Consider the following 19,280-nt stretch of genomic DNA (forward strand, 5'->3'; position numbering starts at 1 on the left):
ATAATGCAGATGTTATGGTGATAATTATATTGTTGTTCTCAAAGATATGTGGTGACTAAGGTGGTCCCGCGACTGGAGGCCACGATCAGCTGATGAAACGCAAGTGTCAATGAGATCCGTGTATCAGCTGCGAGAAGCGCTGGCACGTACTTACTCCTTGCCGTGGCACGTGAGCATTCAATGACTTGTAAATGATGTGCTATGTTATAATTGTTCTGTTGCTGATTTCACAGAACATTTCTGGGGAGTTATACCCACGTTTTCTGTAACGTACGATTGGTTATTATTGTGTGATCACTGCCTATGTTGTGTGTTCTTTCTGGAGTGTTCTTCAATAAAAACATGACAAACATAGAAGACGTACTTCTTCCACAATAAGAACATGATAGTTCATCACAAGCCTAATGCACAGTGGGAACGCGACATCCGGTGACCCCGACGTGATTGTGGCTATGAAGATGATTCATCAGGACCAAGAAAGTGACATTCATTAGCAGAAACATGACAGATACACCTACTCCCGTGATTTTTAAGACTGTCAGTACGGCTACCACCATTTTGTCCTCACACCCCACATTATGGTTTGCACAAGTCGAGACAAGTTTTCTTTATGCAGGTGTGATGTCAGATTCCACCAAGTTTAAATTGGTAGTGAGCTAATTAGACCATCGCTGCACTGCTGAAGTACAGGATATCGTAACTTCACTGCCCAACACAGAGGCCTACATGAAATTCAAGACTGAGTTAATTCGATGAGTATCCGTCTCGCAAAAGGAGTGGGAACGCCAAGTTCTAACACAGGGGGCATTGGAGATAAAAAAAATCGTCCCAATACCTCCGTCACCTGAAGAGCAAAGGTGATGCAGCACAGTTTTGGGTATGCTACTTCGTACTTTATGGAGCAGGAGATTGCTGGCTCAAGTGAAAGCCATCGTCATGTCGCAAACCGATATGGCGCTTGACGCCATAGCCAACCTCGCTGACCGTATTCAAGACGCAATTCTGCCCGCTTCCTATTCTGATCCATCGACGGTGGGTTCCAGTGCTTCAATGGGAACTAAACCCCAACTACAATAGTCTCGCGAATAAACTGGAAACACTTAAACAGCTGAATGAGAACTTATTAAGCAAGGTCGATGCCCTCAGTAGACGAATGAATTGCTCACCGACCAGAACATTGAAGGACAGTTCCGATGGAGATCCCGAAGCCGCTTTTCATCGCACGCTCATGCCTCTGGTGACACGCTGCCTACTAACGTATGTTGGTATCACCAATGATATGGAGAGCAGGCACACAAATGTAATCTGCCTTGTGCATATACCAGCAACAAACATCACACGAAAGTAAACACACCAGGCACACCTTCCATACGTCTATTTCTAACAGACTGCAAGACAGGCTGACCTCAGCATTATACCATGTGTTAAGCTACATAAATACCATCTAGCTGCTACATTTCAACTATCAGCCGCTAATAATTCTGCGACCACGACTTACGGAGTACAGCATTTGGTACTAGACCTCGGACTGAGATGTTCTTTGATGTGGAACTTCATAGTCGCAGACATGATGGAGCCTATCATCAGCGCCAACCTCTTGACGCATTACTGCTTGATGTTGCCAACGCTCAGCTGCTGGACACAGTCATAGGGCTGTCCACCGCTGGATTACGGCAGCGCTAGGCAGTCCTAAAACTAAAGGCAAAGCACTTTTGCAGTGGTCACAGACTATGATAGACACTTTCAAAACTGCCAAGAAAAGCATAGCAGAGGCAACGCTTCTTGCTCACCCTGCTTTAGACGCACCTCTTGCAATCGTGGTCGATGCTAGCCCGTTGGCCATCAGCGCAGCATTGCAGCAATATGTGAACGAAGCCTGGCAGCCCCTCGATTTATTCTCTCAGAAATTATGCTCAGCAACAATGGAGTGCTTATAACGGGGAATTGTTGGCCATCTATGCTTCGGTGAAATATTTCCGAATGCGGCTGGAGGCGAGAGCATTTACGATTTATACGGACCATAAACCTCTGACATTCACCTTCCACCAGAATAATGACAAATGCTTGCTGAGGCAGTTTAATCAGTTCAAATTTATTGCTCAATTTTCCACCGCCATTAAACACATCTCTGGGCTGAACAATGTAGTGGCAGACTGTTTGTCGCGCGTCAATGCAATCACAGATACTATCGATCAGACACACCTAGCCCAAGCACAACAATCAGATCAAGAACTTGAAACTTGCCTAAACGATGACACAGCAGGGTTGCAGCTCAAGCTCACTGATGTACCAGGATCATACACTAAGATATATTGCGACACCTCCAATAACTAAGCACATCCATTTGTCCCGGCAGACCTGCATAAGTAAATATTTAATAACCTCCACTATTTATGTCACCCAGGGGGTAAAGGCGACGACAAAGCTCGTATCTGGTCATTACGTGTGTCCGCGGATACAAAAAGATTGCCGTCAGAGGGCTCCCGTGTACGTCAATTGTCAACGCAGCAAAATTTCACGTCATGTTCGTGTGCCAGTAGGCAAATTGCCAGACACGACTGAGAGGTTTGTCCACGTCCACTTGGTCGTCATGGGTCCTTTAGCACCCTCATTGATAAATTCACTCGCTGGACAGAAGCTATTCCGATTGACACATTTCTGCCAAAACGCTGGCTGCCGCATTTATGTCCAAATGCGTCACTCGTTTCGGCTATCCATTACATATAACAACTGACAGAGGACGCCAGTTTGAGTCTGAATTATTTACTCAGCTGAGCAAGTTTTGCGGTGCATCACATCACGTAGCAATGAGTTATCATCCAGCCAGCAACGGCATGGTTGAATGGTGGCACTGGTCCCTCAAAGCTGCCGTAATGTATCATGAATCGAAGTGGACCATGGCTCTTCCTTTAGAGCTACTCGGCCTCTGCAGAATCACTAAGCCAGACCTTGACGCATTCCCTGCTGAGTTGGTCTATGGGAAATCCCTGGGGCTACCAGGTGAGTTTACTGATCATCCAATTGTGGGATCTGATTTCACACATGCAACCGCATACAGCATCACAACATGGAACACCGCATACATTTGTACATAAAGAGTTACAGCATTGCACTCATGACATGCTATGCAAAGATGGGATTAAACCAGCACTTACGCCACCTTACACTGATCCACATCGCATAATAACAAGACGGGAGACAAAACTATGGACATTATGATGAATGAAAAAAGGAACACAGAGTCAATTGACTGAGTTAAACCTGCTTTTGCCTTGAGGAATCTTTAGATGTGTAAAGTTCCCTCCACTGACTGGTGTCCTCGCCAGCTGACAATCCAGCACCTCACGCAGCTCCTTCAACACACACACAAGGTACAACACAGTCCAAACATCATACTCACTTTCTGGCCAGATTCAAGAACAGCGTCTGAGGCAGTTAGCAATAACTCCGCTCTGCCATGGGGGGCTGTGTGGCGACTAAGGCGGTCGCACGGCTGGCAGCTGCAATCAGCTGATGGAACGCAAGTGTCAACGAGGTTTGCGTGCCGGCCGCGAGGAGCGGTGGCACGTACTCAATCCTTGTTGAGGTGCATGAGCGTTCCATGACTTAAACAATGTGCTACATTATAATTGTTCCACTGTTAATTTCACAGAATGTTTCTGGGGAGTTCTACTGAAGTTTTCTGTTACGTTCCATTGGTTATTATTGTGTAATCACTGCCTATGTTATGTGTTCTGTCCTAAGTGATCTTCAACAAAACATGATAAACATAGAAGACATACTTCTTCCACAATAAGAACATGATACTTAGTCACGAGCCTAACGCACAGTGGGAATGCGACAGATATATTTAAATGTGCACTGAAAATAATTCCACAAAATTTTGAGAAATGTAATTGTGGTTTGATGAATTTACAGTGCAGATTTTGTAATGCAAATCATTTTGTGTCTGAGGTGACTTTACACAATACAACGGCATTCGCATTGTGGTGTCAGAAGGGTAAAGTTAATTTGTCGCCATTAACACAAAATTGATTTTTCAATGCAGTGTATCAACGACTCCATCCAATGATCAAACAATTAAAGAGAAAGCAAAGAATTATTTTACTAATACACATAGCTACAATACAGCATTTGTCACAGATCAGTTCGGCAGTTAAAATTTCAGACACTCTAAGATACATGACATTTACTATCACAAATCACATCCACTGACGCAATTGGTCAAATTTCGACCACAGGTGACAGTAGCAGCAATTACTCTGCCAAGCTAAAATGCAGAAACACTTTGCCTGGAACTTAAATGTTTTACTGGATAAAATCAAGAAGGAATTCTCATTTATAATGTAATACTAGCAGACCAGTCTCTGGACTGAAGACCACAACAACAATACTAGCAGGGAACACTGAAAGAGAGCTAAGAGACTCGCTACAAAAAAAAATTTTCATGACAAATGATACACTATCTCAATTTTTCCTTAAATAGTAAGACATATTATAGAGAACATCAAGGAGCTTAAACCTTTGAATGCTGTGAGTAAGATGTGGCAGTTGTACTTTGGATGCTGAGGCTCACGTGCTGATTGATTATAATGTGCTCCATCATTCCTATCATCTTTCCTTATTCCACACTAGTAAGAGTAGTCACTTACACTACTCAGACTGAACATGTAATTTTATCAAAAGGATACTTAAAAACATTTACAGTTGTGATATATTTTTACATACTCATTAAAATTAGCGTACACCATTCTCCACAGACATGAAAGTGCAGTAAAGGTAAATGTTCCATTTCACTCTTTTCATCACAGCTTTCTTTGGAACGCCACTTTTACAGGTTTACTTTAAACAACAAATGTGGTCCAAGTCTGATAATAGTAATGACATCACCAAACTAATGAAGTTGTGTACTGTAAATTTAAATACCACGTCACATTTAAAGCCACTGAAAGTGTGGATAGAAGTTCCCATTAGCTCTGCATTCAAAGTGGCACAGAAATCACTGAAGATAAAGATCAACTAGCCCTGATCTCGAAGCCTCTATAATTGTGTAGCCCACCACATACATGTCAACCTATGGATACCGTAGCAGTCACCTGTACCTGGGGCATGTTGTATTTCTGGAGCAGTCTACCATAATAAGAAAGTTAACAGATCACATTCTGTCCAACATACCAATAACCGTAAAATAAAAATTAAAACAAAGGGGGTTGGGCACTGAAGGGTGTGGCATGTGCTAGGAGCTGAACTCTGCTATAAATAGCACCACAATACCAACAATAGTTCACAGTTCGATTGCAGTCCAGTCATCATCTTTACTCCAAAGACTGGTCTGTTCCAGCCCTCCATACTAGTCTATACAGTGCAAACACCACCTGCACGGAGTGTGCAGCTATTTATACAAACATCAAATATTCCATGCTGGTATTTATACAAATGTTAAATATTCCACAATATACGAACATAAGATATTTCCAGAAACCTCCAGAAATGATAAGTACTACATAAGAGACAATTCATGATGGTTGAGATTGAGCTGGTGGCCCAAAATGCGTCAGCCAGTAACCACTGTGCCACACTGACTGCACTCCCTCTCCTGGAAAAACAGTGACCCACTGTTTCAGAAGTTCTCATTTGTCCACAGTACTCTGTATGGTGAAGCTAATGCATCCTCACTTTCTGATCATGTTGTTACATTGTCTTCACTGTGAGGAACACTGAACATAGTCCAACCCACCAAAGCCTCACAATCATCAAGTGGGTCTTCAGTTTCCTTGAATATCCTTGTCGTTTGCACCTCTTGAATGAGGTTTGGCTTCATACTGACGACATGGACAACATACCTATGGTTTTTTATTTTCTTCATGAAGGGTCCTAATACTCGACTTCAGCTGTGATGTACAAGTGACAATGGCCAAAAGTAGTATTTTAGTAACTTTTCCAACAGTTCCACTCTCTGCAAATAAGTAGCAATTCATACCAAGTCTCTTGGACAGTATTTCACTGGTTGGTGCTTGGAATTGATGTTTTAGAGCTCTCGGTCTTTTTCCTGAGCATCCAAGGCCTGAATGTGAATGAGCTGCCTTGTTTCTTCAGTCTTGTCGAAGAGATGTTCCATGTAGTCACTCTGAACATTATCCAGTTGAACAGTGTATCCACTGTCGCTTCTGGCTAATGACTGGAGCAGAAACCACAGTATGAAGCTTGTAGGGTCTTGCTTTGCTGTGTTATATGCGAATTACATGATGAGCAGTACTGTATCCCAATCCCTCTATTTGACAACAACATACATCGAGAATATATCTGCCAACATCTTATTAAAGTGTTCTGTGCCACTAATCATCTGTGGATGGTAGGCAGTTGTCATCGTGTGGCAATGTCACAATGTGAAATTAAGGGGGGGTAGAACGTCAAACGGGCCGACTTTGAGCAGGAGAGGCACCACAGGACATTTTAATTTCCACTGTCTATACTTTTACAAATAAATTCATGAAACTTTGTCAGCATGACCAGGAAGGATTCAAGATTCACACTCGTAGCAGTGGGAGTTCAAAAACATAACAAAATAAATTTTTTTACATGTGACATTTCATCATTTTTTCGCTTACTATTGGCTACATTTGTTGCTATAGGTACATTTTTCTTCACAAGTAAGAGAGAGATTCTTTTATGAATTTTGCACAGCATACAAACCATACTTACAGGTGTATGAAACTCTAGAATTTTCCAAATCTATTAAAAACTGTGGTAAAAACTGAGATAATTAACTACAAAATTTGATTTTTTTCTAAACATAAAGATTAAAACGTAACAACTAATTCATTTTTTCATAAATTAAATAGATTCTAGAGTTTCAGATACCTGTAAGTAGGGTTTGTATGCTGTGCGAAATTCATAGAACAGTCTCTCTTACTTATGAAGAAAAGTGTACCTATAGCAACAAATGCAGCCAATAGTAAGTGAAAAAATGATGAAATTTCACATGTAAAAAATATTATTTTGTTATGTTTTTGAACTTCCGCTGCTACGAGTGTGAATCCTGAATCCTTTCTGGTCATGCTGACAAAGGTTTATGAATTTACTTGTAAAAGTATAGACAGTGGAAATTAAAATGTTCTGTGGTGCCTCTCCTGCTCCAAGTCAGCCCGTTTGACGTCCTACCCCCCTTAACTTCTGATGACAGGTTTGGTAACACAGATTTCTCTATGCTTCCAAATTATGGCTGCTTCAAGAAACTTTGCAATTTCTGGAGCTTCAGCAGTCAGTAAAGCTTTTGTGGTAGCACAGGGGGGCAAGGTGGGGAGAGGGGGGGGGGGGTTTAAGGGAATCAGTGGAGACTATTGTCCATATATTCCCATTTGTTGACTTTGAAAACCTCCCCAACAGGCCAATTCCAATTTGGCATTTACCCAGGCAAGATTGGTACCAGATATAAAGGTGGCATATTTTCCATTGCTAGCTTTTCTTACTGTGACGTATATGGTGTGTAACAGATCATTAGAGAACTGGCCAGTGACATTTACATCCACTGTGACAATGTTTGCCTCAAGTCTTAGTGCCTCTCTCACCAGTCTACTCTCTGGATCCTTATGGCTAGTCGGCCAGCACAGAGTCCCAGTGTCAATGTGGTGTTTTACCAAGGGCTACTTGATCTGTCTATTCCGCTTCAAATCAGAAAGCATCCAAATGCAAAATGGCCATCAGTTGCCAATATTGTTCCTCAGCCAGGCCAGATCCTATTGGCAGTTCAATAGCAACTTCCCCCCTTATGTTGTCTGTATTAGTGGCTGAGTACTATTCTTCCTCGACAATACTAAGATGCCCTTCCTGGACTGGTTCCGCTGTCCCTATACACACAGCTTTACAAATGAGTTGTGGCAGCTCACGACATTTGGTGATCTAAATCTCTCCTTCGCCCCCTACAATGCTGATGACTGTAGATGGCATGTAGATTTCTTTTGTGAGCCCAATTTGCAATTTTGACAAAAGCTTCACCAGTTTAACTAGGCATCTCTACTGGAGCTCATCTCATTGATGATGTCAGGATAACATCTTTAATGGCAAACAGTGGCACAGTGCAATCTTACTTATGTCTGCTTGTTGAAATAAGTTTGTCAATCCGGAGCTCTGATCTTCCACAGTAAATGACTGTATTCTGTCAAAATGTCAAATTCAAAGGGCTGTTCCCTGTCATTGATGGTTATTTTTGGAATGGATGTCCCTGTTGACTGGATGTATTTCCCCTATTTGTGACTTTCAGCATAATTGTTTTTGTTTCATGGAATGTATGTCTTCTTTAGCTGACTACAATAAGCATCCAACATTACAGAGAAGGAAACCAACTCGTCCATTGCCCATACAGCTTGGCCATTTATGATGACACCAACACGAGGCTTAACTTGAGAACTTCACCACCTTGTAACCAGAAACAAGCCCATACCCAAAAGCAGTGTTGTTGAAATACAACACTTAGCACTGAATGGATGTTTAATACAATCACCAACATACAGCCAGCACAAAACCGACTTCCTAGATAGAGATTACAGTTATTTATACAAACATTGAATACTTCAGAATGCTTGTATTTATACAAACATCAAATATTCAACACATACAAACATTATAAACATGAGATTTATCAAGAACCTTCAAAATATGATAAATACAAATAATTTCTGATGGGTAGGTTTGAACTGCAGGCTGTAAATGAAGGTCTGAGCATATGATCAGATTCCCAGATATGTGACTGCCTCAAAGACTTTTTAAGTGATGGAACCCAGTATGTTGTCCTTTAAGGCAAGTGTTGGTAAGAGCCAAGGGTATCATCAGGAGTGCACCCAGGGTAATGTGCTGCTCTTATTCTCAATATACATACATGATCTGATGGGCAGGGTGAATGCCAATTTGTGGTTGCTAATGACACAGTGCTGTACATTAAGGTGTCATCATTCATTTACTGCAGGACAGTACAAGATGACTGACAAAATTTCTAGTTGGTGAGATTAATGTCAGCCTGCTCTCTAAATGTAGAAAAATGTAAGTTAATGAGAGATGAGTAGGAAAAACAATCCCATAATGTTCAAATACGGCGTGCTTGATATAATCACGGTGATTAAATATCTAGATGTAATGTTGTGAAGCGACATGAAATGGAACAAGCATGTATGGATGATAGAAGGCAAGGTGAATGGTCAACTTTGGTTTACTGGCAGAATTTTGAGAAATTGTAGTGCATCAGTAAAGGAGACCATGAATGGAACACTACAGTGACCAATTCTGGAGTACTGCTAGAGTGTTTGGTATTCCCATCAGGTCATATTAAAGGAAGACATCAAAGCATTCGAATGGGTGCTGCTAGATTTGTTACCAGTAGATTCAATAAACATGTAAGTATTACAGAGATGCTTCATGAACTCAAATAGGAATTTTTTGATGGAAGACTACTTTCTTTTCATGAAACACTAGTTTTAAGATTTACAGAACTGGCATTTGAAGCTGACTGCAAAACTATTCTACTGTCACCTACATACATTCTGCATAAATACCACAAGGATAAAGTAGGGTTCATATGGAGGCATACAGACAGTCGCTCACTGCATTTGCAAAGTGGAACAGTGAAGGAAAGAACTAGCAGTAGTACAAGTTGTCATGCGTCAGTCTGTGGCTTGTTAGGTATGGATGTAGATGTAGATGTTGACATGGAACTGGCAACTAATAGGATGCCAGCCAGCAACGCTAATCGATTTGCCACACTGCTTGCACCATAGATTGCAGCAATATTTCATCCAATCAGGAAACATTCTAGTGAAAATGATGTTTTGCCCAAGTAACTTACTATGTTAGTAAACTCATAAGAACACACTTTAACTTTGCAATGTTACTCTTTATATTAGTCATATTTTAAATTTTTTATGGCAATACTACATCTGGTTTCGTGAGGACTGTACTCGTTTAACTGAAATTACTTGTAAAGGTAGTCACATGTATTCGAGTCCAGTATTTACTGTGCTAGATAATGCACTCTTTTGAATTACAGAAACAAAGTCCTTGTTAAATAACCAGGGTTGCCACAACTTTCCCTGATATTTCCCCAATTTCCACACAAGTTTTAGCATTTTTCCCTGACAAATTTTGAGATCTCAAGGGTAAGAAAAGATGTAAGTTGACAATCTGTCTTTGCAGCTGCAGTGCAAGAAACAATAGTGAAAACGAGGAAATATCTAAAACGAACTTGCAAGCAGGTGGTGTTTCCTGATGTGAGCAGAATTCTTAAGTACTAACATCAATATCTTTTGTAATGAACTGCTTTTAGATGGAGAAAACAAGCCAAGTGGTATTTGTGTTTCATTAAGACCATTGATTTTATTTTATTTCAATAAAACGAAACACATTTTGTAACAAAAACACACATTTTCTTGGAGTCGCAACACAGATTTAAAATACCTCCACTGATTTCAGAAATAACCTCAGAAAAAGTAGGCCTCCTGAATGAAGTGTATAAGGCAGGGAGACTTTGTAAACCAACACTGTAGGTGACCATCAATAAAATGTTGGCTCTACTATGTTAGTTATTGCCAGTAATTACCCACTGTGTTATATCTATTATATTACAGGTATTGCGTGATTTTTCTTTCAGGAAATATATGACTACATAGCATGCAAACTGCCAGCGACTGACAATTTTCTTCTTTTTATCATCCACACTTTCTAAGATGTAAACTACTTTTGAAGTGCTAACATGTACTAGAACAAATAAAATGTCTATAAAATGTCACACTGTACAAAGTACTTGCAGTGAGACAGTGTCAATTCCTGAAATCCATTGCCCATGGCCTCTGGCCTGCTGACAAGCACTATAGTTCTGGGTCCATGGATAAACCATGGAAATCCACTGCATTTTGCCACACATAGACCCAGCCTGCAGGAAGATCGGTGAGACTAGATCCTATGGGAAGGGCCTGCACATTAGTGGGAACCAAATGGCTTCAGATCGGCAGGCCCAATCCATTACAGACACCTGCAGAAATGGCCTGTGTTTATGGCGTGAATAGGAAGCAACTCACCATAAAGATGATTGCTGAGCCGCGTACGAGCACATAGAAAAGACAATCACACTCTCATAATTAAATTTGCAGCCATAGCTTTTGTCAGAAAGCAGGGACAAACACACACACATATTCACACACAATTTGACCCCTGTATCTGGCTGCTGTGCCTACAATCTCTGCAAATCAGATCCAAATGATCGACTCCTCGTGCCTCCCTGCCTCTCGTCGGCAGCTGCTGGACTAGCAACAAGAACTTGGGGCAGCACTGACTGCAAGCAGAGGGGGAATGGTAGGAATGGAAGGAACAGTAGTAATGGGGGAGTAGGATAGCGGCAAATGTACTCAGCTGCACCCAGCCAGCGACAATGCATGACCCCTCAATAAACAAACCATTTCATCTACAGAGACAGAAACGAGATTTTCCCAGTGTTTTTTCAAATGTCCCCGATTTCCCTGACGTGTTTGAAATTCCCTGATTTCCAGAACCTGTGGCAACCCTGATACCTTTGTCACATACACATGTTTGTTACTGATGTATTATTAACTCTTGAAGATATCTCATCTTCTGTTGTTGTTGTTGTTGTGGTCTTCAGCCCAGAGACTGGTTTGATGCAGCTCTCCATGCTACTCTACCCTGTGCAAGCTTCTTCATTTCCAAGTAACTACTGCAACCTACATCATTCTGGATCTGCATAGCATATTCATCTCTTCGTCTCCCTCTATGATATTTACGCTCCACGCTACCCTCCAATGCTACACTGGTGATCCCTTGATACCTCAGAACATGTCCTACCAACCGATCCCTTCTTATAGACACAAATTCCTCATCTCACCCATTCTATTCAGTACCTCCTCATTAGTCAGTCGATTTACCCATCCAGCTTCAGCATTCTTCTGTAACACCACATTTCAAAAGCTTCTATTCTCTTCTTGTCTAAACTATTTATCGTCCATGTTTCACATCCATACGTGGCTACATTCCATACATATACTTTTAGAAAAGACTTTGTGACACTTAAAGCTATACTCGATGTTAACAAACTTCACTTTTCCAGAAACACTTTTCTTGCCATTGCCAGTTTACATTTTATATACTCTCTACCTCGACCATCATCACTTATTTTCCTCCCCAAATAGCAAAACGTATCTACTACTTTAATTGTCTCATTTCCTAATCTAATTCCCTCAGCATCACCTGACTTAATTCGACTACATTCCATTACCCTCATTTTGCTTTTGTTGATGTTCATCTTATAGCCTCCTTTCAAGACACTGTCCATTCCATTCGAATGCTCTTCCAGGTCCTTTGCTGTCTCTGACGGAATTACAATGTCATCAGCAAACTTCAAAGTTTCTATTTCTTCTCCATGGATTTTAACTCCTACTCCAAATTTTTCTTCGGTTTCCTTCACTGGTTGTTCAGTATACAGATTCAATAGCCTTGGGGACTGGCTACAACTTTGACTCACTCCCTTCTCAACCACTGCTTCCCTTTTGTGCCCCTCGACTCTTAAAATTGCCGTCTGGTTTCTGTACAAATTGTAAATAGCTTTTTGATCCCTGAATTTGACCCCAGCCACCTTCAGGATTTGAAAGAAAGTATTCTGGTCAACATTGTCAAATCTTTCTGTAAGCCTACAAATGCTAGAAATGTTGGTTTGTCTTTACTTTATCTTCTAAGATAAATCATAGGGTCAGTATTGCCTGAAGTGTTCCAACATTTCTATGGAAACCAAACTGATCTTCCGCAAGGTCGGCTCCTATTAGTTTTTGCATCTGTTTCTAAAGAAATCATGTTAGTATTTTGCAACGATGACTTGTTAAACTGATAGTTCAGTAATTTTCACACCATTCAACGTCTGCTTTCTTTGGGATTTGAATTATTATATTCTTCTGGAAGTCTGAGGGTATTTCACCTGTCTCATACATCTTGCTCACCACACGGTAGAGTTTTGCCAGGACTGGCTCCTCCAAGGCTATCATAGTTCTAATGGAATGTTGTCTACTCCCAGGGCCTTTTTCTGACTTAGGTCTTCTAGTGCTCTGTCAAATTCTTCATGCAGTATCATATCTCCCATTTCATCTTCACCTACGTCCTCTTCCATTTGCATAATATTGCCCTCAAGTACGTTGACCTTGTATAGACCCTCTATATACTCCTTCCACCTTTTTGCTTTCACTTCTTTGCTTAGAATTGGTTTTCAACCTGAGCTCTTGATAGTCATACAAGTGGTTCTCTTTTCTCCAAAGGTCTCTCTAATTTTCCTGTAGGTAGTATCTATCTTACCCTTACTAAGATTTGCCTCTACATCCGTACATTTGTCCTCTAGCCATCCATGCTTAGCCATTTTGCACTTCATGTTGATCTCATTTTTGATATGTTTGTATTCCTTTTTTCATTTACAGCATTTTTATATTTTCCTCTTTCATCAATAAAATTCAATATCTCCTCTGTTACCCAAGGATTTCTACAAGCTTTCATCTTTTTATGTACTCGATCCTCCACTGCCTTCACTATTTCCTAACTCAAAGCTACCCATTCTTCTTCTACTATATTTCTTTCCCCCCATTCTTGTCAACTGTTCCATAATGCTCTCTACAACATCCGGTTCTTTCAGTTTATCCAGGTCCCATCACCTTAAATTCCAGTTTCTTGCTTTTTGCAGTTTCTTCAATTTTAATCAACAGTTCTTAACCAATAGATTGTGGTCAGAATCCACATCTGCCTCTGTAAATATCTTAAAATTTAAAACCTGATTCCCAAATCTCTGTCTTACCACTATATAACCTATCTGAAACCTCACATTGTCTCAGGCCTCTTCCATTTATACAATCTTCTTTCATATTTCTTGAACCAAGTGATAGCTATGATTAAGTTATGCTCTGCGCAAAATTCTACCAGGTGGCTTCCTCTTTCATTCCTTACCCCCATTCCATATTCACCTACTACTTTTCCTTCTCTTCCTTTTCCAACTATAGAATTCCAGTCCCCCATGACTATTAAATTTTCATCTCCTTTCACCATCTGAATGATTTCTCCTATCTCATCATACATCTCTTGACTCTCTTCATCGTCTGTGGATCTAGCTGACATATAAATTTGTGCTACTGTGGTAGGTGTGGCTTCGTGTCTATCTTGATTACAATAATGTGTTCACTATGCTGTTTGTAGTAGTTTACCTGTCCTCCTATTTTATTATTCATTATTAAACTTACTCCTGCATTACCCCTATTTGATTTTGTATTTATAACCCTGTATTCACCTGAGCAGAAGTGTTGTTCCTCCTGCCATTGAATTTCACTAATTCCCACTACATCTAACTTTAAACTATCCATTTCCCTTTCTAAATTTTCTAACCTACCGGCCCATTTAAGGGATCTGACATTCCATGCTCCAATTATAGAATGCCAGTTTTGTTTCTGCTGATAACAATGTCCTTCTGAGGAGTCATCACCTGCAGATCTGAATGGGGGACTATTTTACCTCTGGAATATTTTACCCAAGAGGCCACCATCATTTAACCATACAGTAAAGCTGCATGCCTTTGGGAAAAATTACAGCTGTAGTTTCCCCTTGCTTTCAGCCGTTTGCAGTACCAGCACAGTTAGGCCCTCTTCAGGAACCACATGTTTGTCTGGTCTCTCAACAGATACCCTTCCATTGTTGTTGCACTATGGTACAGCTATCTGTATTGCTGAGGCATGCAAGCCTCCTCACCAATGGCAAGGTCTATTACAAAAAATGGTTCAAATGGATCTGAGCACTATGGGACTTAACATCTGGGATCATCAGTCCCTAGAACTTAGAATTACTTAAACCTAACTAACCCAAGGACATCACACACATCCATGCCCGAGGCAGGATTCGAACCTGCAAACATAGTGGTCACGCGGCGCAAGGTCTATTACATTTACTGTTCTTATAAGGCATTTGTTTCAATGCCTGGACGACTTTCTCCACTATTTTGCACTTTTTTTGTAATGAGCTACATTCTTAAAATTTTACCCGTAATTGCCTGTCACTTATAGTTTCCTTAGAATCGCGTGTCACAAGCACTGTACACATTTCTCCAGTTCATGTTCTTTAGTGTATTCTTCCAGAAATACTCTACTTTTTGTTTATCAATTACCTTTGTACTCCGATTTGGTAGATTTTGCATACAGACCAGTACCAAAGCGTAATGTTAAGGAACTGCAGAGCTTGGCCTGAGAGACTACTGACTACTTCATAATATGATTCTGTTTATTTTATCTGTGCACCTCTCTTTCAAATTCTGAAGGTGACAGGGATCCAGTACAGTTCAAAGAGTCAAGGGGGCATGAGAGGGAAGCAGTAGTTGGGAAGGGAGTGAGACAGGGTTGTAGTCTATCCCTGATGTATATTGAGCAACCAGTAAAGGAAACAGAAGAAAAATGCAGAGTAGGAATTAAAATCCATGGAGAAGAAATAAAAACCTTAAGGTTTGCTGATGACATTGTAATTCTATCAGAGACAGTAAAGGTCCTGGAAGAGCAGCTGAACAGAATGGACAGTGTCTTGAAAGGAGGATCTAAGATGAACGTTAACAAAAACAAAATGAGGATAACGGAATGTAGTTGAAATAGATCAGGTGGTGTTGAGGGAATTAGATTATGAAATGAGACACAAAGAAGTAGGCAAGTTTTGCTGTATGGGGAGGAAAATAAGTAATGATGGTCGAGGTAGAGAGGATATAAAATGTAGACTGGCAATGGCAAGAAAAGCGTTTCTGGAGAAGAGAAATTTGTTACCATTGAGTATAGATTTAAGTGTGAGGAAGCATTTTCTCAGAGTATTTGTATGGAGTGTAGCCATGTATGGAAGTGAAACATGGACAATAAGCAATGTGGACAAGAAGAGAATAGAAGCTTTCGAAATGTGATGCTTCAGAAGAATGCTGATGATTAGATGGGTAGACCATTTAACTAGTGAGGAGGTACTGAATAGAATTGGGGAGAAGAGGAATGTGTGGCAAAGTTAACTAGAGGAAGGGATCAGTTGGTAGGGCATGTTCTGAGGCACCAAGGAATCACCAATTTAGTGTTGGAGGGCAGTGTGGAGGGTAAAAATGATAGAGGGAGACCAAGAGATGAATACAGTAAGCAGATTCCAAGGATGTAGGTTGCAGCAGTTACTTGGAGATGAAGAAGCTTGCAGAAGATAGAGTAGCATGGAGAGCTGCATCAAACCAGTCTCTGGACTGAAGACGACGACGACGACGACGACGACGACAACAACAACAACAACAATGTTGATGCCCGAAACACCCACTGCAACTATGGTGACTTCCTTTGCGAAATCTGTACACAATGACCCTATATACCCCTTTAACACCTGACAAAGACCAGCACTAGGTATTAAAAAAGTGTTTATTTAGTATTTTGATCCCAGTTCATGCAGCAATATTATAACTGCCTAACAACAAAACTAACTTACTGTTTACTAATTTTCCTACATTGTCACTCTTTAAATACATCCTGGAAGTTTTTGGTGTCCTGGTTACACCAACATCTGGTTGAGATTCATCCTTTTTTTAATTTAATTTTGGCAGAATGGTAAACTTATTTCTAATCTCACTTAATTCCTCAGCTTCCACATCACTAGTGCCATCCCAATGGAAAAACAACAACCACAGCATCAAACTCCAAAGCTAACAATCGTATAACAAGTCAAACCTTTTTCTTTCACAAATGACAATGATTTAGAAATACTAAGTTAGTATATCTCAAAAATTTGGCCTATATGTGAGTGTATATGTTATTCACACTAAACAAGGGGCAAATGATACTTGAAACAAAGCAGAAATTTGAAAAAGGGATTAAAGTTCTGGGAGCTGAAATAAAAAGTTTGTTTGCCAGTGGTACTGTAATTGTTAGAGAAAGTAGAGAACTTGCAAGGTAAGTTAAATGAAACGGAATGAAGGAAGATTAGCTTTTAACATATCCTCAATGACACAGTCATTAGACAATGCTGAGGAAGGGAATTAGGCCTATTCTTTTCAATAGAACAGTAAGTAACTCAGAAAATTTTGGATGGCCAGATGCGGATCTCAACTGTGCTCCTCCTAAATGCAAGTCCATTGTCTTGCCACTGAGCCAACCTGCTTGGTAAAGGGAATGGATAGTATCTTGCGAAAAGGTTATAAGAAGGACATCCAAAAAAGAAGAAGAAGAATAGGTGAAGAAAGGAAGACTAGGGTTTAACGTCCCACTGACATCAAGATCATTAGAGATGGAACACATACTTGCAGTGTTTCGGGATAGAGAAGGAAATTGGCCGTACCATTTCAACAGAACCATCCAAACACATTTGCCTGGAGCGATTTACTGAAATAATGGAAAACCTAAATCTGGATAGCCTGATGAGGATTTGAGCAGTCATTCCCCCAAAAAGGCAATGGATTGAATTAATTCAAGTGACACTAATTGAATTAGATGAGGAATGAGACAGAGAAAGTAGTAAACAATTTTTCTATTTGTGCAGCAAAATACTGACAATGGTAGATGCAGAGAGAATATATAATGTAGAGTAACAATAGCCCGAAAATGGTTCCTTAAAATACTGAATATAATTTTCTGAAAGTTTTTGTCTAGAGTGTAGCCTTTTATGGAAGCGAAACATGGACCATAAACAGTACAGACAAGGAAAGACTTAAACTTTTAAAATGTAATGTTACTGAAAAATACTGAAGACTTTATAGGTAGACTGAGGTATCAAATCAAAATGAGGAGAAAATGGATTTATGCCACAACTTTACTATCGTAAGCATCAAGGAATATTTGATGACCACCAACATTCTTCATGAATGTAGCTTATGAGAAGATAAAACTCACTCTAGATGTAAAGAAAAACTGCGAGCCCATTTCTGTTATTTTTTATAGTGCTATAATAATGGAAATTCCAAGATGGAGCAGTACTTAAAATACGGGAAAGGTAACCACTCACTCACAAAGGATAAACGCTTGGAGCACACAAACACATAACATGAGACAGCAATCACACTAGGTTTCGAGCACTAGCTCTTCTTCTAGCAAAAAGAAAACACACACAGAATGTACAGTCCTGTGGTCACAGAAGATAGAGAGAGAGAGAGAGAGAGAGAGAGAGAGAGTGAGTGTGTGTGTGTGTGTGTGTGTGTGTGTGTGTGTGTGTGTGTGTGAGGGGGGAAGGCATTGTCAGTGGTATATAGCATTTCTGGAAGTTAAAAACATATCTGTTACAAGTACAATCATTATATATATAGATAAAGTATTTTTTGGCAAAAAACATTATTTTAAACACGTTTTACCTTTTCTGCTACAAGTTCTCCTGGCTTAAATAGGATGACACACAGTGGAGATACAACAGAAGACTCTCTGATTAACAAAGATCTTCTTTCGAGAGACTTTATTTCATTGAAATGTGTAAGATATGGGCTTGAGTTATCACAATGCTTGTAATTAACACTGTCTGGTGTTATGGTAGCATGCTGCTCAAGCCTGCAAAAGAGGGAAAAACGCTAAATAATGTCTGAAGTCTTACTGTGGAAGCAGATGAGATATTGTCAACTGAAATAGGCACACGAATGTTTTACAGCCACTTAAAGCCATGGAATCTCAGGAACTAGTGACTGCAACAATCAATCTGAACCTTTTAATTTAGAGACCCACCACATTGTAGCAAAGCAAGCTGGGATCCAGTCCCATTTAGCTTTGTTATTTGTCTCCTTAAATGACTTTTTTTGCCTCCTTAATTATCATTAGTGATACTGAGATATGTGCTGAAGACAAAGTCGTCATTCTGTAATTCCGAATATAAGACCAGACGCAACTTAGCTAAATTACATTAGTCAGAATAATTCCTAATTAATCTGAATCATTACAACTAAATAGTTTTGCTAACGCTCAGTTCAATTAACTAAAAATAATTATTTACTATTGCAGTTGCACTGTTGACAAGTAAACAAATGTAATTACTATATTACTGATAAAGTTAAAAACTAACCCATATCAATCTTTAAACTATTCATATAGCTAATTTCCAAAACATGGTAGGAACATCAGCACTTAGTTAATTTCCAGATACTTAACTCTTATGTATGGTACTGTTTACTTAGCTGTTTTTGCAGTTTCATCATCAAGAAGCCTTATTTCAGTCAAAACTCTTATTGTAACACAGTTCAGACCAAAACCAATTTTTCTCTGCTATTCAATTATTTTGTTATGTAAAATTCT

The 19,280-nt window shown here is 39.9% G+C and overlaps 1 protein-coding gene across 3 annotated transcripts in view; it reads right to left on the bottom strand.

The window, feature by feature from the left end:
* Positions 1 to 19,280, bottom strand: part of LOC126484184 (ATP-dependent RNA helicase DHX30-like) — a 317,910-nt gene that overhangs the window by 50,651 nt on the left and 247,979 nt on the right. For all 3 annotated transcript variants that reach the window (XM_050107597.1, XM_050107596.1, XM_050107598.1), the window contains one exon: positions 18,356 to 18,545. In XM_050107597.1, coding sequence (XP_049963554.1) covers positions 18,356 to 18,545 — 190 coding nt within the window. The remainder of the gene's footprint in view (positions 1 to 18,355; positions 18,546 to 19,280) is intronic.

The sequence above is a fragment of the Schistocerca serialis genome, chromosome 6 (assembly GCF_023864345.2).
Source record: "Schistocerca serialis cubense isolate TAMUIC-IGC-003099 chromosome 6, iqSchSeri2.2, whole genome shotgun sequence".
In the NCBI taxonomy this organism is placed as follows: domain Eukaryota; kingdom Metazoa; phylum Arthropoda; class Insecta; order Orthoptera; family Acrididae; genus Schistocerca; species Schistocerca serialis.